The sequence below is a fragment of the Hylaeus volcanicus genome, unplaced genomic scaffold (genome assembly GCF_026283585.1).
Source record: "Hylaeus volcanicus isolate JK05 unplaced genomic scaffold, UHH_iyHylVolc1.0_haploid 12237, whole genome shotgun sequence".
NCBI lineage: Eukaryota > Metazoa > Arthropoda > Insecta > Hymenoptera > Colletidae > Hylaeus > Hylaeus volcanicus.
In genome coordinates this window covers 117,230-137,141 of record NW_026533172.1, presented here as the reverse complement: position 1 = coordinate 137,141, position 19,912 = coordinate 117,230, and the positions used below count along the sequence as shown (strand labels likewise).

At 31.1% G+C, this 19,912-nt stretch overlaps 6 protein-coding genes and 1 long non-coding RNA gene across 20 annotated transcripts; 2 read left to right on the top strand and 5 right to left on the bottom strand.

Annotated features, from left to right (window-relative positions):
• Positions 1-211: 211 nt before the first annotated feature.
• On the bottom strand, positions 212-1,817 carry LOC128883898 (myosin-3-like). 4 transcript variants are annotated; one of them, XM_054136755.1, is made up of 6 exons: positions 1,575-1,817; positions 1,471-1,527; positions 1,005-1,360; positions 765-884; positions 570-703; positions 213-515 (listed from the first exon to the last, which is right to left on the bottom strand). In XM_054136755.1, the coding sequence occupies exons 1-6, from the start codon at positions 1,702-1,704 to the stop codon at positions 413-415; spliced, it is 900 nt and encodes a 299-aa protein (XP_053992730.1). In that variant the 5' UTR covers positions 1,705-1,817; the 3' UTR covers positions 213-412. The 4 variants fall into 4 exon arrangements, with proteins under 4 accessions (XP_053992732.1, XP_053992730.1, XP_053992729.1 ...); XM_054136754.1 differs by having other exon boundaries at positions 214-515; positions 1,005-1,384; XM_054136756.1 differs by having other exon boundaries at positions 214-515; positions 1,005-1,255.
• Positions 1,818-2,911: 1,094 nt separating this feature from the next.
• On the bottom strand, positions 2,912-5,618 carry LOC128883764 (probable ATP-dependent RNA helicase ddx6). Its single transcript, XM_054136454.1, has 3 exons — positions 5,291-5,618; positions 5,043-5,176; positions 2,912-4,599 (listed from the first exon to the last, which is right to left on the bottom strand). The coding sequence occupies exon 3, from the start codon at positions 4,527-4,529 to the stop codon at positions 3,117-3,119; it is 1,413 nt and encodes a 470-aa protein (XP_053992429.1). The 5' UTR covers positions 4,530-4,599; positions 5,043-5,176; positions 5,291-5,618; the 3' UTR covers positions 2,912-3,116.
• A 196-nt stretch (positions 5,619-5,814) lies between these two features.
• LOC128883962 (uncharacterized) lies at positions 5,815-7,834 on the bottom strand. 5 transcript variants are annotated; one of them, XM_054136874.1, is made up of 10 exons: positions 7,555-7,694; positions 7,422-7,505; positions 7,355-7,371; positions 6,844-6,870; positions 6,677-6,790; positions 6,528-6,618; positions 6,405-6,469; positions 6,300-6,356; positions 6,137-6,220; positions 5,817-6,082 (listed from the first exon to the last, which is right to left on the bottom strand). In XM_054136874.1, the coding sequence occupies exons 2-10, from the start codon at positions 7,455-7,457 to the stop codon at positions 5,980-5,982; spliced, it is 594 nt and encodes a 197-aa protein (XP_053992849.1). In that variant the 5' UTR covers positions 7,458-7,505; positions 7,555-7,694; the 3' UTR covers positions 5,817-5,979. The 5 variants fall into 5 exon arrangements, 3 of the variants coding, with proteins under 3 accessions (XP_053992847.1, XP_053992849.1, XP_053992846.1); XM_054136872.1 differs by having other exon boundaries at positions 5,815-6,089; positions 7,355-7,505; positions 7,555-7,834; XM_054136871.1 differs by having other exon boundaries at positions 5,834-6,082; positions 7,355-7,505; positions 7,555-7,834.
• On the top strand, positions 7,383-10,307 carry LOC128883965 (uncharacterized). The gene is made up of 4 exons (XR_008459180.1): positions 7,383-7,525; positions 7,589-7,899; positions 7,954-8,026; positions 8,078-10,307. It is a non-coding gene; the product is annotated as an uncharacterized LOC128883965 (long non-coding RNA).
• A 111-nt stretch (positions 10,308-10,418) lies between these two features.
• On the bottom strand, positions 10,419-12,941 carry LOC128883960 (microfibrillar-associated protein 1-like). Of its 2 annotated transcripts, XM_054136868.1 has the most exons (13): positions 12,577-12,941; positions 12,240-12,498; positions 12,034-12,185; positions 11,933-11,971; positions 11,760-11,873; positions 11,602-11,685; positions 11,396-11,506; positions 11,271-11,345; positions 11,090-11,221; positions 10,962-11,035; positions 10,848-10,900; positions 10,685-10,801; positions 10,419-10,630 (listed from the first exon to the last, which is right to left on the bottom strand). In XM_054136868.1, exons 1-13 carry the CDS (start codon positions 12,685-12,687, stop codon positions 10,590-10,592), a joined length of 1,362 nt encoding a protein of 453 aa, XP_053992843.1. In that variant the 5' UTR covers positions 12,688-12,941; the 3' UTR covers positions 10,419-10,589. The 2 variants fall into 2 exon arrangements, with proteins under 2 accessions (XP_053992843.1, XP_053992844.1); XM_054136869.1 differs by lacking the exon at positions 12,577-12,941 and having other exon boundaries at positions 12,233-12,367.
• Positions 12,942-13,099: 158 nt separating this feature from the next.
• LOC128883959 (uncharacterized) lies at positions 13,100-15,982 on the top strand. 3 transcript variants are annotated; one of them, XM_054136865.1, is made up of 7 exons: positions 13,100-13,610; positions 13,689-13,794; positions 13,969-14,109; positions 14,185-14,693; positions 14,782-15,491; positions 15,591-15,688; positions 15,741-15,982. In XM_054136865.1, exons 4-7 carry the CDS (start codon positions 14,312-14,314, stop codon positions 15,937-15,939), a joined length of 1,389 nt encoding a protein of 462 aa, XP_053992840.1. In that variant the 5' UTR covers positions 13,100-13,610; positions 13,689-13,794; positions 13,969-14,109; positions 14,185-14,311; the 3' UTR covers positions 15,940-15,982. The 3 variants fall into 3 exon arrangements, with proteins under 3 accessions (XP_053992840.1, XP_053992841.1, XP_053992842.1); XM_054136866.1 differs by having other exon boundaries at positions 13,689-14,109; positions 14,185-14,239; positions 14,323-14,693; XM_054136867.1 differs by lacking the exons at positions 13,100-13,610; positions 13,689-13,794; positions 13,969-14,109 and having other exon boundaries at positions 14,165-14,239; positions 14,323-14,693.
• A 75-nt stretch (positions 15,983-16,057) lies between these two features.
• LOC128883958 (uncharacterized) lies at positions 16,058-19,791 on the bottom strand. Of its 4 annotated transcripts, XM_054136863.1 has the most exons (15): positions 19,246-19,790; positions 19,140-19,182; positions 19,053-19,074; positions 18,898-18,980; positions 18,722-18,829; positions 18,233-18,650; positions 17,870-18,175; positions 17,691-17,775; positions 17,540-17,626; positions 17,230-17,424; positions 17,078-17,169; positions 16,844-17,017; positions 16,648-16,803; positions 16,501-16,572; positions 16,058-16,398 (listed from the first exon to the last, which is right to left on the bottom strand). In XM_054136863.1, exons 4-14 carry the CDS (start codon positions 18,924-18,926, stop codon positions 16,510-16,512), a joined length of 1,713 nt encoding a protein of 570 aa, XP_053992838.1. In that variant the 5' UTR covers positions 18,927-18,980; positions 19,053-19,074; positions 19,140-19,182; positions 19,246-19,790; the 3' UTR covers positions 16,058-16,398; positions 16,501-16,509. The 4 variants fall into 4 exon arrangements, with proteins under 4 accessions (XP_053992838.1, XP_053992836.1, XP_053992835.1 ...); XM_054136861.1 differs by having other exon boundaries at positions 16,501-16,568; positions 19,053-19,182; positions 19,246-19,791; XM_054136860.1 differs by having other exon boundaries at positions 19,053-19,182.
• Positions 19,792-19,912: the final 121 nt, after the last annotated feature.

Sequence of the window (19,912 nt, the reverse complement as noted above, 5' to 3'; positions counted from 1 at the left end):
ACTATTGCGTACATTAAACAATAGGGGAATAATTGTTACTAAGTATGCTACTAAAAAACAATCAAATAATATTCAGAAACAAACTGCAGTCAACCCATTGCGAACTATTTCTGTTTTGTTCACAATCCAATGGAAATTGTACTAAATTAATGTAACAAATTCTACTTGAAACAAAAATAAAACATAAACTTTGATGACTATGGTATAACAAAAGGGTCAACATAAAAAATTGGGGTTTCATTGCCAACAATTTTTCTTTTAAAAATGTTTTTTGAAAAAAAAAAAATAGTGTTAAATAAAAAAAAAACCCTATTAACTTTTAAAAAATTCTTTAAGAATTAAGATAAAAAAATAAGGCGTTTACAATATTATTCTGATAACAAAAAAAAAATTAAAGAAATATTCTAACTATTTAGACTGCACTAAAAAACATGTAATTGTTCATTGCTTTATTTTGTAACATTTTGAATAAATTTTTTTTCTTTTTTCCTCCAATTTTCGTAGCTAGTCTTTGACTGCACATTGAATTGATTTGTATTGCGCAAACTTTTGGATGTTACAATACTTACTTTGCTAAGGATTCCGAATCATTAAAATGTTGCCGTTCACGCCAGGAATTAAATTCTTTTATAAGGGATGGATGATAACATTGAAGAAATTTTATATGATCTTGGTTTAAACGTTCAGTTTTTTCTTTGTCCTCCTTTCATAACATTTTAAAGCATTCACAATATGGTATCAAATTATCTATTTTCACATCTTACACAAAGCGCGGCAAGAAGTACTTTGGTTTCTGCTAACTCTTCGCTTCTACTTTGTAGTTCTTTTCTATACAAATCCACGTTTTTTTCATTTTTACATGAATCTTCTATATTCTTTGGAACCTAACAAAAAACAAAAGTCAAAAAAAAATTTTTAAATGAGTATTAATATGAACCATCTTGTAAAACACAACTTTTTTTTTTTTGAAAGTTTTGATTATCTCTTGATTTCTTCTTACATACCTTATGAGAGATGCCAAGTTTTTCGTCTCGTGTGTCTATATTGTTTTGTAAATTTTTGCAATGTTTTTGTAATTCTTCGTTAAGACGCAACACATGATTCAGTTTTTCTTCCTCGTGATTAAGCTTTCCTAGTAAATAACGTACTTGAACATTGATATCTTTTGTTTCTGAAAATTCTTCTGTTAATGGAATATCTTGATTTACAAGAACGTTGTGACTCAGCGGAGTGTCTTGATTGGATGAAAAGGTTTCTGTAGACGCATTATTCGTAGCTAGTTTTTGGTTAGAGTGAAGGCGAGAAAAGTTAGAAGTGGTAACAACAGTTTCATCATCACTTTTTTGTAAACCATTGTCAACTAAAGAAAGCATTTCACTAGTATCTATTTAAAAGAAAATAGACTATTTAAAACCTTTATATACGACTCGAACAACATTTGTGTCACTCTCAACGTTTCGTTGTGTATACCTGTATTGCATAAAAATTGTGTGACATTTGGCAGGTCACTACTCTTCTGACTTGATTCTAGAAAAAAAAATAAAACGACACCACCTAAATAACAATTAAGTTACCTGAATGGATATCATCCTCTATATCATGAGGATTCTTTGATAAGGTAAAAGATTTGACTAAATTTGTTTGTTGCAAATGTGTTGCATTTTCTTCGTGTGTTATATGATCATTACTAACATGTTGCATCATTAAATAATAGTTCTTTTTAACGAATACAATATTCACAAAGGTGTCATGGTATACTTTTAAAATTAATAGCTAAGTCTATTCATTGTTCCTTTTGTAGTTTTTTAAAGTCCTAAATTATTTCCAATTTTGGAAAGCCTCATGCAAGGTAAAACAAAGTCTGTTTGCTTGATCCACACATGTTTTTAGAAATTGCGTTAAAAGCTAGAGAGAAAAAAACGTATAACAGGTAGCGATTTCAAACCCTTTCTATTGCATTATTTCTATCAAAATTAAATTCTACGATGTTTCAATTTATAAGACAATTTGAGTAGTAACAGTTTTAACACTTTGTTTTTTCAGAACACGGTGTAATAAATTATGTGAAGAATTTGAAAATGTTTCTTTTCTTTTCTTTTTGAAATTTAACTAGAATTAAAATTTTCAAAGACCAGCTTTAATAATGTCACCAATAGAATAACTGGAGAAAGAGTAAAAAACATGGGATACATTTTGGTTACGACAAGAAAAGTAAAAAAACGAAATTTATTTTTTAAAATGGAACTTGCCGATTCGGACTTGAAATAATGTTTTTGTTTGTATTCCCAAATCTTGTAAAGAATAACGATTCTTTTTTTTACGAAAACAATTGATTTTTTTTGTATTTTGTTTAGTCATGTCAAAATAGTCCAATATGTTATGAAATATGCTATTTCGTTTTTAAAAAGATAGACTTATTAAGCATTGTTTCACATTTTTGTTGTTTCTTTGTTTTAATAAAAAAAAATTACTTCATCAGTCAAGAATTTTTTTTTTTTCAGTGTTGAAAATGGCCTACTTGAAAATACAATGTTTTTTATTGTCTATAGTTTTTTAAAGTGTAATTAAATAGATTATTAAATGTGTAATAAAAAAATATCAAGTTTAGATAAGGTACGATGTTTAAATTCGAAATTGAAACGTGATTTCAGTAAAATGAGTGGAAAAGTATTCTATAAATCATTATGAGAAACACAAGTAAAATATGGTAGAAAACTTTATCGTTAAATTATAATTTTTCAATAACAATAATAACTTTTTCTTCAATAAAAAATCGTGATAATTATTTTTGCGTTAATAAATAAAGTTTTATTATTTTTATTAAGGTTAAAATTAAAAGTAAGACAATACGTTAAAAAAGCGATGAATATTCTTCAACCTTACACATCTACTAGAATGTTCAATCAAAAAATGAAGACAACTTTTTTATAACAAAAACGCGAAATGTTAATATATAGGACTTATTGAGAGAATTTTTATTTTTCACCGCATTTCTCTTTGCAACTATAAAAAAAAAACAGAGCAGATCTTTTTTTCTTTCTTGCAGTGTGAAATAAAACATCCTTTAGAAGTATTTTTTCGTCTTATTTTTATAACACACTGTTTGAATAAATTCTTTATGTATACAAGGCGGGATCAATATGTTGTGGTATAGCTTTTATTTCTGTTCCAAGTTCTTTTTCTATTCTATAAAGATTCAAACGATCATCAAAAGTTAAAAAATTAATAGCCAAACCAAGATGGCCAAACCGTCCAGAACGCCCAATACGATGTAAATATGTTTCGGAATTTTTAGGAAAGTCAAAATTGATAACTACATTTACTGTTTGTATATCAATACCACGAGTAAAAAGGTCTGATGACACAAGACAACGGCATGCTTGATTTCTAAAATCATGAAAAACACGGTTTCTTTGAGATTGCATCATACGCGCGTGAATGTAAAAACAAGAGTAACCAAGTTCTGTTATTTTCCGAGCTAAAAGCTCAACACGGGTAACCGAATTACAAAAAATAATAGCTTGATAAACATCGAGTTTGGAAAAAAGTGTATTTAAACAATGTAATTTTTGACGTTCTTCAACAAAAGCATAAAATTGAGATACACCCTTTAATGTGAGTTCCTCCATTAAATTGATTTCATGAGCATCTGGAATATATTTATTTTTAAAATCCTTAACGGATATAGGAAATGTTGCTGAATATAATAATATTTGCTTATCTGATGGTAAAAATGTGATGAGTTCTTCAATAATTGGTTGAAATTCAGGTGATAGAAGTTTATCTGCTTCATCCATAACAAGCATATGACATCCTTGAAGATTAGCAACATGTTTATTTGATAAATCAAGTACGCGACCAGGGGTACCCACAAGTATGTGAACGGGATTATATAAACGCATAATATCATCTCGTAATGATGTACCTCCTGTAGATACCATACACTGAATATTCATATGTTTACCCAATTCTTTCACAACAGCAGAAGTTTGTAAAGCTAATTCACGTGTTGGAACTAAAATAAGTCCTTGAATGCTTTGTTTGACTTGGGTATTAATTTTCTCTAATAAAGGAATAAGAAATGCAGCGGTTTTTCCTGTACCATTTTTCGCTCGAGCTAATATATTTTTTCCTAAAAGCGTAACGGGAATGGACTCTTCTTGAACAGGTGAAGGTTTCGCATATCCTTTTTCAAAAATTCCCATTAACAATTCTCTTTTAAGAAAGAAATCCTCAAATTCATTTCCTTTTCTATTCAATACATCCTGTGTTCTTACACGATTATCACGTTGTACAGAAAGGACTTTTTCCTTCCAGGCATCATCAAGTTCCGCTTGAGCACCTATCTGGGGTTGGTCATTTTGTTGATAAAACCCTCTAGTGTTACCATTTCTTAGTGTACTTCCTCCATTCGTTGGTCTATAAGAAGTATCCGTTTGTACAGTACCGCTCATATTATGCACATAAACCTTATTACTTTTTAAAGGTAAAGTTGACATGGATGTACATGCATCTGTTGAACCCATCATCAATTTATTGATTTTTATGTTAGTGATTTAAAAAAAAAAAAACTTTTATTTCACTTGTATTGTAAATTATCTGAAAAAAAAAAAAATATACATATAATAAACATTTCATTGAATTTTTTCTATTAGCTTTATAGGTGTTTAGAGTTTACATGAGATTAAAAAACACACAATAAATTCATTCTTAAAAAAAAAACCAGTACTTTACATTTTCACAAAATAAAAGAAAAAAAGATTAAAAACACAATCTGGTAGCACTATTTCTATTTTATAAGCTTTTGAAAAAATAAAAAGAGATTAAAAAAAAATTAATAAAAAGATTAATTTTTTTTTATATAATTTAATGTAGTAAGAATAAATGAGTTAGTTTTTTTTGAATAAATTAACAAAGTCAACATTTCAAAAAAATTCTCACTAGGACAACTTTAAAGGAAAAGTAAAATAACATGAACGTTGGATACGCGGTTAAGGAAAAAACTAGGGGTGGGGTTGGAAAAAAAACACTACGAGACTTACTGGGCTGTAAACATGAGAGAAAGAGAGAGACGTACACACACACACACGTACACACACACTTAGTTTCGAAAGAATATAACTTGAGTCTTCAAAAGTTTTTTATTTTGAGAAAACGATTCAATTATAATCAGTATCTAAAAATAAAAGGACAATAAAAACAAGATGAGACAATAAATTGAAAAAAGACCGGAGAATATAAATTTTTAAAAACTTTATTAAAACATCAAAAATACATCATGTTCACTAACCCAGTTAATCGAATGACAAATGAAAATAAATCACTTTGAATAATGGACAAATTTTGTTATAACTTAAAAAAAAATGTCTGATTGTTTTTTAAAAATAATCGAATTTAACAAGATGAAATGATTAGGTAAAAGTCAAATTCGTTAAATCTATTCCTATTGAAGTCAGAGTTTTGTTTCTGTATCTACATCTGTCGTTGTCTAGTCACATTTGTTAATAAAACGTTGACTTGAAATAATAAATTATAACGTCACTTTTGTATTTTGAAATCAATGTGTAGTGAAGAGAAAAATTATACAGTTGTTATGAAAAAGACTTAAACTATAATGTATAACTAAATTTATTTTATATGCTTTTTGTAAATAATTTTTTTAACAACCTGTCATACACCGTATTTTTCATTAATATTACAAACAGGAATACATACATGCAGTAAATTTATCCAGTTTAACACACATAAATTGTAGCATACGCAATACAGATGGCACATATGTTTATTTTTTTACGTGTATGCTATATGTGACAATTATTTGAAAAACATATGACATGCTCTTTTAACAGATTCTAGAAAGTGCAAATTCGACAATTCAATTGATAACGTATGGGAATCTTATTCACATGTTTCTAACAGTACTAGTATAATAACTCTTTCGTTTTTTTCATAAAACAATATTCTTTATTTTTTATTTTTTTAAATCCAACAACCAATAAAACATGAAAAGAATCCTATTATATCTTGAATGGCATCTAACTCGAAACGTTTATTGAATTGAGTCATAGATTCACATAAGGATCTGAAACCTCAAAAAATGATTTCATTCAAAAATTCATATAAAAATAACGTTTACAGTATTTGCTTTTGCGTTGACTGAAATTGATTATTTTGACTTGTATTGACTAACAATAAATCTTGAACCATTTTCGTTTGAATTCTTTTTTTTTATTATATATTATGACCAAGAATAGAATATGTCGGAGTTTTTCATTTAAGTGAAAACAGTTGGAACCTACGCATTGAGTAAATTTTTATCGCGGTTAGTTATATCTTGAACTTCTTTTAATGGGAGTCTTTTAAAAAAAAAGGTTTGAAGGAAAATGATAACACGAATATTTTACCCCCATAAAGAAATGGCTTCAGAAAAGTCGCAATGAATTATAGTATAATTTGGATAGTAAACATCCTACATTAGGAAGTTGTTACTGATTCTTGTGTTTGTTAACAAAATCATTCATGCCTACTTTTGGTAGATACCACATGGCTTCCGCTGATTCAGCAAAACAATAAGCTTTTGCTATAGCGATTCCCCATGGATCCATATCACAGGCGATACTAATAGGAGACAAAGTGATATTAAAAGAATCAATTTTTTTTCTTCACTTTAACATACAAGAAAGGAAAATGACTTTTGTAATGTGTGGCAGCTCTCCAAACCTTTGATAAAAAAACACGTGTTGCAATATCGGGAAATCCCTTTGACGTAATAAGTATACCGTTTCCTAATCTTTTGTTTAATGAAGTGCGTTAATTCCATTCCAGTATCATTTTTGCACTAACTTGTGAAAAATGGGTGTATTTAAAATCCTTTACAAAACAATTGAAAAAAAAGAAAATCAACTAACATTCTTCTCTCGAAACACAATTTTTTTTATTTTTTAGAAGCGAGTTCAAAAAAGCATATTTACGAGAGAGTTGTAATGAACAGAAGAATGTAAAATAGAATCAGAAAATAAGAACAATAGAGAGATTAAGTGAAAAATGTCATGTTTGTTTAAAAGAGTTTGTAATGGTGTTGAATATTTTAATTTAGAATTATATATAATTCTTGTCAGACGCAAGTTGAAACAGCAACAAGGAAACATTAGTTGGCTCACAATTTCAAAAAACAAATAGAAAATCAATAATTTTGTTTAAACAAAAATTGATTTTTTAAATACTTGCGCTTTTAAAGAGAGTTTTCACAACGCTTGATGTGAAAGATTTTTTTTCACTTTATTTATCAGAAAAATTTATATTCTTTAAAAATATATTTAGCATGTTCGTTTTCTTTTTTTAATAGCTTATTTACCTTGAAAAAATTGTTTCCTTTTCAACAACCATAACATAACCTACAGTTTTATCTAGATATATATTACCAATTTGTTCGGGAAAAGCTGGAATCGGAACTCCATATGGTTCTGCTGCAGTGTAGCAGGAAATAGTGTTTGTGCGGTTACCACCTACATATGCAACCAACAAGGTAACCAAATATTTAGATATTGTATTTACTTAATATATCAAAACGCATTTTTCCACGAACAAGTCCCCTAGGGCTACTGACGACATGTAACCTCCAACGAGGGATTTCAAACAGATGCGTAAAAAAAGCTACCGATTCATTAGAACCTCTTTGAGATTTAAACAGATAAATTTTTCGATAAAACAGGTCGCGTAATGTAACGTGCTTATTTTGGAGAATTAAGTTTTGAATTTCTGTGATCACCGCACATCGCTGCATAACGAACCTTATCCATTTGAAAAGATGCATGGATGAGAATTGATAACACATTTTGTTATATTTTTTTAATCCTCCTTCACTTTTTGGTAACAACAATCCATCATTGCCGTTGAAAAGTAATGAAACAATCGTTGCACTCCATTCATCAATATGTTGTAATGTTTCTTCAGACAGTATTTCACTCATTTACCCCTTTCTTATGTTGGACTCTTTTTGTCTTAAACCCGTTATAATGAAATTTCCGTAACTTTGTGCATTGCTTTTAATTCAATCTAACATGACATTATTTTGCAGAATCGTTCAAACATTCGGTGTCATACTGAAGGCTTGAATTCGTATTTCGCGTAATTTAAATCTCTTAAATTTCTTTTTTTTTTCAGACTTCAGCTCTTTCGTTTGACCTATCTATTTTCAAGCATATTATGGGCTTACCTATGATGACTTGTACTAATCATAAGGTTAACAGCTTAGCATACTTTTGTTCATTTTTATTAAAACGGTTCAGCAATTAAACAATTCTACTTTTTTAATCCTACTATATTTTTGATAAATTTTTGATTTTCAATTAAAAAAAAAAAACGAGTCTTGTTCTGACTCGAATCATGTTACACAGCTCTCTTGGTCTAGATGTACAAGACCATTAAAATATTGAATCAAATTCTGATACAAGGAATACAAAGTAAAAAAAAAAATTTGATCGAAACAAATAACTAGAATATCCAGTAGTTTAATATCATCGAAAATGAAAGGATATGTGAAGTATTCACTTCAAAAAGCAATACGTTTATCCGTTAGACCATGAGCCATTTGTTTAAAGCTAATCATTTGGTTTCACAGTCTCTCCGCGAACTCGGGCCTAAACTAAACGAAGAGTTTTCTTGTTTCCTAAACTGTTACATTATGATGCATCTTTTCGGAGCTAAAGATTCGGCATATAGCCTATCCCTCGAGTGGAGTACTGAATAAAACGGAGAGTTTCATCGTTGCCGAAACGACTTATCAGTTGGATTCGTTTTCAGCCTATTGCCAGACTGATTCCAGACGATTGCTGAGGACCCCCTCCGAAGAGAGGTTCCCTCCTTTTATGTTTTGGGTACAAATTCCATCCATTTCGGGTCTCCGATGGTGGACACCCTCTTTACTTTTGTTCCCCAGAAGGAATTAGGTATTGCTCATTTAGAGTAAGATGCAACATCTATTTAACGTCTCCAACGCTTCGACGTGTACATTCACGAGAGTTCGCTAACATTTGTTAGGGATATTCCCTTCATGCTCTGTGGATTACACACCACAGAACTGGCCTCGGACGAATTCTCAATCTTAGCACAGCCAGTCGTCCCTGGTTTATGTATTCCAATTAGTCTCTACAACTTTTGAGTGCTCTGAAATCATGTTGACCACCGTACACTTCAAGGGCCTAAAGAATCGAGTGGAGACTGTGAGAGGTAAGTATTTGTTAACTGGAGTCGGACTCGAGACCAGGTGCCACTGCTACCAGGAGTACTCCACACCGCTATTCTCGTTTTCTAAACGTTAATCGTACACCGTTACAGTATGTCACATTTTTTCAAAGCTTATTATTCGGCTTCACAGCGTATCCACAAGCGAAACAGTGAATGCATTGTATGGTTTCGTGGTCTTCTAAGAGACTCATTAGTACGACGCGGTTTTGACCTATTGTTAGACTAATTCTAGGTATTGATTATGGCCATTTCCATAGAAAGCTTCGTATCTTCAAGTCTTAAAATTATGCGATTAACATTTTTTGTCCATTATGAATTTTCTTTTTAATCTCTATTATCATTTAATGTAAAAAGATATTGCTACGTGTTCGGCTTGTAAATTCTAGCATCAGCATATTTTTTCACGCACAATGATAACATTTCATTAGTTACTGATTCACTAGAAATTCGAATAGCGTGTTGTTTCCAAATGCATGGTATACTTTCTTCGAAAATCTATTCGTTGAATATAATATATACTGATTCTTCCACGTTAGCGCAAATGTATGGAATAAAAATTAAAGAAACATTGGTAAAGATAGCAGACAAGTAAGTCTTTAGTGGGATGAATTGTGCAAACAAGAATCGGAAGCACTTAAATGTGTTATAGTCATTTTGAGAGTGAAAAAGAAAGTTCTAATAATATGGACACAATTTGGTTCCCCCCTAAGCAAGAAACAGAGTCGTTTCAAAGTATTGCATGTTTCTTAACCAAAATCGGAATACTCGAAGGTTTTTCGATTCATAAAAAAACAGTGAAAGTTTGATCACTAGGTAATCTCATTGAAGTTAGGAGACATTTTGATATGACAAAAGTTATACTTTTGTAAGCCATATGGTAGTAAAACGAACTCACATTAGAAATTGCAGCATGGCAGCAGGAGCGACTAATCGTTTCAAAAAATTTATTAGCTTAAAAGGAACACTAAATGAAGTAAATTTTTTCCTAATTGTAGAGCACATGACGAATCAAGACTCTTTTTTGTTTCACTTAGTCGTTACTGTAAAAAATAACTTACAAGACCACGGGTTTTTCAAAGTAAGCATTCGAGCGTAAGATTTAAGCTTTATTTTTTTTCTTGATATTTTATCATCTGGCTAAAGTTAGTGAATTGATTGCTATATAAGGCGTATTTCACTAAAAGAAAACAACTTCCTTTGGGATACGTCTATTTGGATTAATCTTCAAAAAGATAAAGAAAAAAAAATACAACTATGCCCTATGTAATTAGCTGTGTGGACAGCCCCGTAAGAAACGATATTAAAAAAATGGATGTGTCGCTTTTTAAAAATTTGCCTTTTTTTTAAAAATTGTATTTAGATATTTTATTTTTCTTTCGTGCATCTGAAAACATAATCATATAGCATTTCGTCGATGTTCTAAAAACCATCTTTGCACCTGAGTTTCTAGGAAATGATTTAGTAGTGTTTGCTTTATACCAAGCAGATGTGAAATCAGTGGTATCAACATCAGCCAAATGTGTATGTTTAACTTGTCCCGCTTTACCGAATTGATCTAAAACATTTAAAATGAAAATCGTTTTTTTTCAAAGTCATTATACCTCGTCGTAACCTCATGGGTTGTGGTAGCAAAGTTTTATCTATATTATCCTCACTTGAATGAAAGGATATTTTTTTTAATTAAAAAATAAAAAACCCCAACTTGTTAAGCCTACCCGACAGGTACATTATAGTCGCGTAGATATAATGGTTCCTCGGCTGTTTCAGCTTTATCTTGAAAGAAAGCACCCTAAGAAAATACAGCATTGAAAGAAAGAAGATATGAAGAAACAGATTCAGTCACTTTATGGTAATATTTTTGCATAAATTTGTATTTGGATGGTTTTTCACGTTGAGGTTTTAAAGCATCTAATCTTTTATCATCTTCACGACGCTCTTCCTCTGTCATATGACGCCTTCTTTCAATTTCACTCAACTGTACAAAAATGTTTTATCGAGGTGTTTCAAAGAGGAAGGATACATACAAACACTTGTCTTTTGTTCGCTTCCTCTCGACACCGGAGAATTCTCTTCATTTCTCTTATTCGCCAAAGTTCATACTAAAAGAAAGAAGAGTTAGCTCATAAATAAAAACTTGTTACTATGTGACTTCAGCTTCCTCATTCACAGCGTCGTCATCATCAGGTAGAGATTCCGGGTCCCATGCCCCTTTCTGATTTGCTTCAAGATAACGCCTTAGTTGTTCTTCTTCTTCAGCGATCTAGCAATCAATGTTAAGAAAAAATTCATTGAAAATTGTTTTATCATGCCTTTGACTTTGTTAGCAATTAAGTGAACTCATAAATAAAAACGTACGACGGACACAAGTAAATCTTTGGATTCTTTACGACGAGTCTCACTAGAATTCGTATCGTTGGGAGTGTCTAAAGGCTGTGTTATCTTTAACAACAATAAAAAAAACGTGATTCAATTATAAAAGAGTACAACACACACAAAAAAGCATTTGCCATTACTTCTCTTTTTTGGTCCTGACACAGTGTTCTTTGGTTCCTTGGTAAAAAAATTGGACGATTCTCGTGTGTTACGTCTTGCTCAGATGAATATTCCGATGATGTATCGGAATTTTCCTTAGAATACATTCATTATGGAAGAATACAAGAGAAAAATGAATTGGTGAAGGAAATACCTCCGACTGTATTTCGTTTGAAGGCTGCAAGGCTTCAAACTGCAATCACAAACACTTATTGAATGTGGTCTAGATGATTAAAAGTTTAAAGTCACACTAACTTCAGACCGTTTCACAGCTTCCTCTTTCAACCGTGCTTCCAGAGCTATTGCGCGTTTTCGAAGTCGTGAATTCTCTACTTGTTCTTCATTGGCTTCTAACGACGTTTGCGGTACACCAACACGTAAAGTGATGACGGTGTCAATAGTCTTGGCTAAGGGAACAATATACAATTTTTTTCTTAAAGCGTTTCTCTTTCACATTTTACTTCCATGTTTTAAAATGGTTCCTACTTCGGTCACTTTATGACGTCGTTTTCTTCTAACAACCGGATCACTTGTAAGATTAGACTCCTTAATATCTTGAAGTAAACGCAATCTCCGTTCATGAATTGTTTGAAAGGGGGGATCCTGGTTCACTCCTAGAGAATTTTTCGGACCCGCAGTACAATCTTGCGCAATAACCTTGGTATTTTGTGGCACTTCATCCCAAACCTCTTCATCGTTAGAGCAAGCATAATCCGGAACCTATAGTACAGCACCATGGTATTAAAATAATCGTATTCAAAAGTTGAAGGTGAAGCCCTAGTTTTGTTAGGAAAATACCTGTCCAGGGAAGTAACGCACTACTCTCTTTGCTGCATTATATGTTGGTTCCTTAGGTTGCAAAATATCGCCTTTATATAAAATTGAATGAATATCGCCAGCTGACGCCATTTCTGTGTTGTTTTTAAAATTCTTTGCAATACACGCACGCACACACACACACACGTTTTATTTGAAAACAAAACCTTATCGAATCATCTTATGCTAACAGAACAACAGAGGCTTAGAGAACAAGTTTCTAATGAAATGTGTCAAAGAAACTGTACCACTAGGTTTTCTCGTTATACTATTTTTTTGCTTAATGTATAAAAAAAATTTGTCGTTAAAAATTTGTTTTTCTGTTTTAACAAATTTCTCGCCTATAAAGACGAATCGGCGAAGAAATCAGTTCTTTCAACGTGTACGATTTTTTTTGACATTCACAAATGTTTTTTGTATTCTATGCGAACTAGGAACAAGATGAATAAAAAACAAATTTTTTTAAAGGTGTTATTTTTTTTTTTAAAAAAATCGAACTCATTTTTTTTCAAAAAAAAAACTCATACAAGTGGTGTGATCATTTAAGTAAAAAAATAAAGGATACTAATTTTAAATAAAAAAATTAAATCGTCTTTCTAAAGCTTGCTTAGAAAAGTATGTATTGTCGCGTAAGAACAGATTTTTTTTTGTTTTTAGAAAACATGAATATTGCACGCGAGATTGTACAACTTGTTCGCGTTAAGTATTACCATTAATATTCAGAAAAGAAACGGGTTTTTTTCGGTTAAAGGTTAAAGTTGAACTTATATTTATAAAAATTAGCCCGACGTGCCAATTTTTTTTCCATAGTTGTCTCCACATGTTTTACATTGAATAATTGTGACGAAAAAAAATAATCTTTACATAAGGAAATAAAAGACGTCGATTTGTAACGCTGTAATTTGTCACTCACATTACGCATAGCTTTTCCAAGGTCTTTTTTGTGTGTCCCAAATCGACAATTTCTTCAAGGCCAAGTCATTGAAACTTTTTTTGACACCAATAGAGTATTGACGGTAAGTAGAAAAGTTTCTATTCTTGTAGAAGATGGAATATTGTTGGTGTTGATTCCATTTTCTTTTTTCTTGATTCAGAACTTAAAAGGTTATTGTTTCAAGTGAAAAACCAATTTTTCGAAAAGCTGCTTTTTTTAATAGTGATTAGCGTTAAGGGTTAGAATACGTTAGAGCAGATCTTTATGTAAGGCTAACCAGATTTTTTTTTATTGAAAACTTGTGCAACAATTAGTTTAATCCATATTTGTGAGTTTTTGTGTAACTGCATAAAAAGCCGTATGATTTGCGTGTCTTCTTGAACTGTTCAATCCTTTCATACTAATATTTAATACGACTGTAATCATTGTTTTATTAAAAGGTCAAACAGAACTTCTTTCTCTATGATTTCCGTTCTCTTCTTCGCTGTGCTTTTAAACCCTTGAAAGCAGAGGCTGGTGTGGTTGAGTTTTCAACAAATCTCCTCCTTATTGTAACGAATGAGAAGTTTACAAAAGATACGGTAAATTGAATAGTGAAAAATCTAAACAGTTTTTTAAAAAGGGTAAAAAAAAAAGAATTTTTTTTTAATATACAGAGCCTTTAACTTAATCTCATGAATTTGATTTCCAGTTGACATTATAGTTTTTAAGGTGAATAGAAAAAAAGCATTCCTTGTTTTCGAGAACGAGATAATTTTGCATTTTTAACGAACATATGAAATCATGATTTCTAGTTACTTTAAAATGATTGGTACAAACGTCGATCGCGAAGAATTTCCAGCGTGTGACTATATAAAGGAAGAAGCCGAACTAAAAGATTCGATTAAATCTTTTTCTTTTAATACAACAAAGGATTCAGTATCCTCTGAGCATGATACAGTCACCGCTTTACTACTGTCGACGTTAAGGATGATAGCCGACTCTCCTATGCAATCATCGACTGATGCAGATAATGCCTTGTCCTGTACAACAAGAACAACATCGTCGGGTAATACGTTTGATCAGGACGCTTTTTCACATGTTCCTTCAATCAATTTAAATACATCACTTTCCTCTTTAAGTGTCTCCGATTGGTATCGGTATCATGAGGATGCGAACTATTCAAGTACGTAACGCATTCGTAGCATTTGAGCACAGCATGTTACATGTTATCGCTCGACGTTCGATTCTTCATGTGCAAATGTATTTTGCAGAATCAGTAATAGATTGCGGTTATATGAATTCAACCGATTGGAATTTTCATGATAAACTATCCACCCGTTCAAATACTTTATGTTTACAAGACAATTCCAATTCTTTGTGTAACGATGATATCAAAACAACCAAATGGTGGAATCACATGAATCAGTTAGCTTGTATAACTCCAAATTTAGCTAAAACATGGGATTACAATTTGAATGAAACAGTACAACATGAATTCTTCGACTTTCATTCAACATTCCAATCAACGTTAGAAATAGAACCGAATTCAAGATGGGTTCATGATAGCTTTATGGAAACATCTGAACTGAACTCAGTGTCTTTGTATTGTTCACAGTACGATAAACTTGAAGAGAATCAAAGTTGTTTACTGGAAAAAAGGGAAGTCAGCGAATCCCAAGAAAAAAATTTGCGTCTCTGTCAACAACGTAGCACTGGTTGTGTTGATTCTATAAAGTGTCAAGATGTGTCACCGGCAGCAAAAAAACAAGAGCAATTTAGTGGTTCTAATCGAATCAAACGTTTTAAAAAATATTTGGATACCAATTCCTACAATATTCATTTAAAATTTAATCGCCCTGGCAACGGTCCAACATATTGGGGAATGTGGGAAGATGAACGTAACCGTATGGTATATGTTTCCTGGTTACCTCGAGCTGCGCGTGCTCAATATCGAACAGAAAAAAAACAATGTGAAGTGAACGTAGGTTTTTCAAATACATATTGAACTTTCAATCGAAAATAGATGTTTTGAGTTATCAATCCTATTATAATTCCACTGTTAATTTATTCTATATTTCAGTTAAAACATTTCATTTCTAATGTTCTTGGGTTCTCCGGTCTGTTAAAAGTTTTACTTTTTCCTCCATCTTCTGCACATTGCAAATTGCTTTTTACAAGGTAAATTTGAGGTAACAATCAAAGAGCTGACAAGAATTTTTTTTTTAAACAGTGAAGCGAAAGCCCGTTGCTTTTTAAAAACATTTGGAAGTATAAATGACACAAAGGGTGCTGCATTATGGAAATCCCTAATTTGTCAGTATTTTCAAGTGAGTATACGGTACGGAATTCACTCAACGCATGTGCGAATTATCTGGGCTGATCAAACTAAAACGGACTCGGAACTTTTAGCGGAAAATCCGACGACATGAATAACAATGTCCTAGTAGGGTATTGGTTGCAGGAAGAAGAAAATTTAAACCATTAGAAATCATTTTAATATTGTTAGTAAAAGAACACAAAAAGACTTTTTTAAAAATTATCATAGAGAACTCATAAGAAGATGTCTCCACTTTGAAATGTTTATGTCAATCTAAGGTTGAGCTCGCATATCCCTCATTGCGTTTTAACGTAGACAGTGTTAAAAAAAAAATAACAAAACTTAAACGAGGGGTACATTAACTCAACATTGTGCTATTTGACTCACAGGAAAAAAACTAGTATTCATGTACTAATGTTGTGCTTTTTGCAAGGAAACAAAAATTAGCACAAAATAACAATACGCCTCTTTGGTTCTCGTTTCTTCAATTAATGCGGCAAAAAACATCAACTTATTTTTAAATAGAAGGCAATGTAGATGAAATGATTATTGCTGGATTCTTAATTGTTTTCTGACAATAGAAAAAAGAAAAAATACTTTAATTCAAACACTTCTTGATAAAATATAGAATTATGGTATACGCATGATACTTTTTGTACAGGTTTCTTTTTACCTTTTCGTTTTAAGACACTTCTTTTATGCGTTGTGCTATTTTTTTAAAGCATTCATCAAGAGTCTGTTCTATCTAGAAAAATAGTCATTATATCCAAAGAAGATACACTGAAGATTAAAAGAAAAGGTTACTGCTAGAAATTTTTACCTTTAGCATTTGTTGAATGCGTGGAGCGTGAAACCATGTTCGTGCTTGTCCTTTAGTTATGTAGTCTTTCATATCGTCTTCAGACGGTTGTAATATAATGCGGTACCAGTCTATGAAAGATTGCTCTGGGGTTATTGTAACATGACCTTCAAACTCCTTATACCAAATGAAAAAAATAAAATCAAAGGAATCTTACTTGAACCATCCAAAAAGAAGTAAATTTTTTTCCAAAAATTTTAGGCAGCATATTAAATTTCGCTAATTTACTATATCTATTTTTAATATCAAAGACAATCCAATTTTCTAAAATTTTCATCCATTTTAAATGTCTTGAATAATTTTCAACAAAGGGTGTATGATGAGGGTTAACCTATGAGAAAAGAAAGTTAATAAACATTTTTTTAAAAGTTGTTTTTCTTTTATAACCAACTTGTGATACAATGACTTGCTTAACATTAAACATAGTTCCTAACTCCTTAATAGGAATGTCTTGATTTAACGATCCATCAATCCATTTAATACCTAGATAGTACGGCATACAACATGACTTTTTTGATAAGGTATCAAGTCACTAGAATGGACCTGTTGAGTACAATGTTTTAGCATCACCATGAAACCCTTTAGAAACTAATTCGCTAGGAGGTAATAGGCCAGGTAGAGCACAGGATGCTGCAACGGCTGACCAAATAAACACATCTGGAGCTGTTATAAAATTCAAAACAAGAGCTTCTCCAGGCGAACAACACGAAGGTGTCACAACAATAGAAACACATCGACCTATTCAAAAAAAAAAGATTTTTGATAAATGTTGTACTTGTATTTCTTCTTCCGTTTTTTCTTTAAATTTAACATGATTTGAAAACCTGAAAAAATTAAATGGTGAAAAGGTTACCTGTTCTTTGATATGCTTCTAAAAATGTCCAATGCGAAAAATATTTTTTACATGTTTTCACAAATTGTTCTTGTTCAATCATATGACCTTTTTTTTTATGATAACAAGACGATTACATTCTAAAATGTATTGTTAAAAAATAGAACATTACCTTGAAAAACAAATTGTTTGACTTGTTGAGAAATAGATGGAAACCATCGAGATCCATAACGGGAAACAATATCAGGTTTTAATATCTATTACAAGGAAAGAAATAAGAAAGTCGTTTTTGTTACCATGAAAGAGACTCTTTTATTTTGTTGTTCTTATAGAAATGGATGCGACTCTTACATCATTAACAAGTTCATCATTATGAAAGATTGCCATGACTCCTGCTACAATGGATCCTCCGCTTGTTCCCGATATTACATTGGGTAAGCAATTCAAAGATATTAAAGCTTTTACTACACCCATATGATACATGGCTAAAGAACCACCCCCAGATAAACACATGGCTGTATTTCCTAAAGATAGACGAATAGATGTGAAAATCCGAAGCAAATGATGAAAAAAATTTCCATCTGCTTGATTCTCGCAACAGGATTGCCTATTGATTTCATTTATAACACGCTTGTTAGATTCATCCTTATTACTGGTCTGAATGAACAAAAGAAAATGACGATTAGAGATTTAGAGATAACTTTTTATGTTTACAGTTTGGTTTAAAAAAGATTCATCAGATTGTTGTCGTATTTTCTTCCCAGTTTGATGATTATAGATGTGTGACCCATTAAACGTTTCAGTTTGTGTTGAAGTATCGCAGACAGTAAATAAGCGCAAAGAGGGCTGCATAGGTCGTGGGTTAGATATTTTTACTGAACCTTGAGCGAGTTCACCTAAAACACTAGGTTGCTGTAAACATAAAGGTATTTTTTGAATTAAAAAAGCTGAACATAAATATTCTAATGATGCTGTGATTTCTTGAGTAAATCGATGAATTAAAATTTTAGTTCCACTCAAAGCTTTTGTATAAAGTTTTTTATTCGATATACCACAAAAATCTCGGTAACAACATAATCTTAGCAAAACCATTAGAGTCTCTATATTTTGATTTAATCGAGCTTCACGCAATCTATAATCATAGTAATAAAAGAAAAAGAACATTAAAGGAAATAGAATAGAAATCTATAGCATAAGAAATACTTTTCTGTATGTTCCTGTACTCTTTTCCATTCGTATAAAGAAGAAACTGGATTTTCTCTCCAGTGCATCTTTTCATGCATAACATCATAGACTTCTGCTAACTTGATCCTACATTTGAAAATATACATCATTGTTGGTGTTTGGTGCTAGCGTGTAAAGAAGTCTTCTTATTCTACCATTGTGAATATGTGGTTGCTTTTTCCATTTGGCGTAACAGTTTTCGAGCTTTTCTTTCTTTCAACGATTTATTAGTTGCGTACTGATACAAAGATAAATTGCCAAAATATTTTTTTTTCACATAAGGTAGGATTAATGAAAAAATTACAATTACCTGAAGACATATAACAAAACGGCTGAAAAGTTTCATAAGAAAAAATAACATTAAATCGAAAAGAATACGGGAAAAATGATAGAGTACCAAAACGGATTTCAATGATAAAAAAAACGTGGAAGCTAATATCCTTAACAAAAACACGTTTGTACAAACCAAGAAAAACAAAAATTTAAAAAGAGAATGGAATTACCAAAATATGGAGCGTAAAAGCAATATAAGTGTTCGGCGCGATTCTTTTGTAAGAATAAAAAGAAAACAGAAAAGTGTGATACTTGTTGTAAATAAGAAAATAGGACATAAAAAAATGTAATATATATTTGTGTCTTTGACAAACATAAAAAATTGAATAACATGTCGATAATGAGAAATAGAGGACGAAATCATATGATACCCTAAGCAGGTTAAAGGTTTTGAAACAAATGAATGTATCTTAGTTATAGTTCATGAAATGTATTTTTTTCAAAGTATACAATAGTAGAAGCAGAGAACAAAAAAAAAAACAGAACTTGTTGCCAAGCATTATATGACTAAACTATGATGTATAGTACTATTAAAGCTTTGAAAAAATTTTAACCTATAAAAAAAAAAATGGAACCAGCGGAAAAAAGAAAAACAGTAAAATTTTGACTTGAAATTAATAAAATTACACGCTATGCAAGCTCCCGACAAAACAAATGTTGTTTTATTTGACAATTTTTTTCATAACGTGTTTTTATATAATTAATAAACTTTTTTTCAAAACCTAAAGAATTTTTTTAAAAAATATAAATCATAAATGAATTCAAAATAAAGCCACATATCATACTTTTATGTATACATGAGTCAAATGAAACAAGAGATATTCCAAATAGTGATTT

Bases quoted from the DNA above. Each gene is read 5' to 3' on its own strand.
- LOC128883959 (XM_054136865.1), top strand. From the start codon at position 14,312: ATGATTTCTAGTTACTTTAAAATGATTGGTACAAACGTCGATCGCGAA. The intron at 14,694-14,781 runs GTACGTAACGCA...TGTATTTTGCAG, and splicing joins TGAGGATGCGAACTATTCAA to AATCAGTAATAGATTGCGGT. The intron at 15,689-15,740 runs GTAAATTTGAGG...TTTTTTAAACAG, and splicing joins TGCAAATTGCTTTTTACAAG to TGAAGCGAAAGCCCGTTGCT.
- LOC128883962 (XM_054136871.1), bottom strand. From the start codon at position 7,834: ATGTGTTATCAATTCTCATCCATGCATCTTTTCAAATGGATAAGGTTC. The intron at 6,619-6,676 runs GTATGTTAAAGT...GTCTCCTATTAG, and splicing joins AAAAGTCATTTTCCTTTCTT to TATCGCCTGTGATATGGATC. The intron at 6,470-6,527 runs GTAGGCATGAAT...TTCCTAATGTAG, and splicing joins CCATGTGGTATCTACCAAAA to GATGTTTACTATCCAAATTA.
- LOC128883764 (XM_054136454.1), bottom strand. From the start codon at position 4,529: ATGATGGGTTCAACAGATGCATGTACATCCATGTCAACTTTACCTTTA.
- LOC128883960 (XM_054136868.1), bottom strand. From the start codon at position 12,687: ATGGCGTCAGCTGGCGATATTCATTCAATTTTATATAAAGGCGATATT. The intron at 11,346-11,395 runs GTCACATAGTAA...TCTTTCTTTTAG, and splicing joins CTGTGAATGAGGAAGCTGAA to TATGAACTTTGGCGAATAAG. The intron at 11,036-11,089 runs GTGACTGAATCT...GTATTTTCTTAG, and splicing joins TGCAAAAATATTACCATAAA to GGTGCTTTCTTTCAAGATAA.
- LOC128883958 (XM_054136860.1), bottom strand. From the start codon at position 19,439: ATGATTTCGTCCTCTATTTCTCATTATCGACATGTTATTCAATTTTTT. The intron at 18,981-19,052 runs GTAATTGTAATT...TCTTTGTATCAG, and splicing joins GTTTTGTTATATGTCTTCAG to TACGCAACTAATAAATCGTT. The intron at 18,830-18,897 runs GTAGAATAAGAA...TTTCAAATGTAG, and splicing joins GCAACCACATATTCACAATG to GATCAAGTTAGCAGAAGTCT.
- LOC128883898 (XM_054136754.1), bottom strand. From the start codon at position 1,704: ATGATGCAACATGTTAGTAATGATCATATAACACACGAAGAAAATGCA. The intron at 1,528-1,574 runs GTAACTTAATTG...TTTTTTTTCTAG, and splicing joins AGAGGATGATATCCATTCAG to AATCAAGTCAGAAGAGTAGT. The intron at 704-764 runs GTAAGATGTGAA...ATGTTATGAAAG, and splicing joins TACTTCTTGCCGCGCTTTGT to GAGGACAAAGAAAAAACTGA.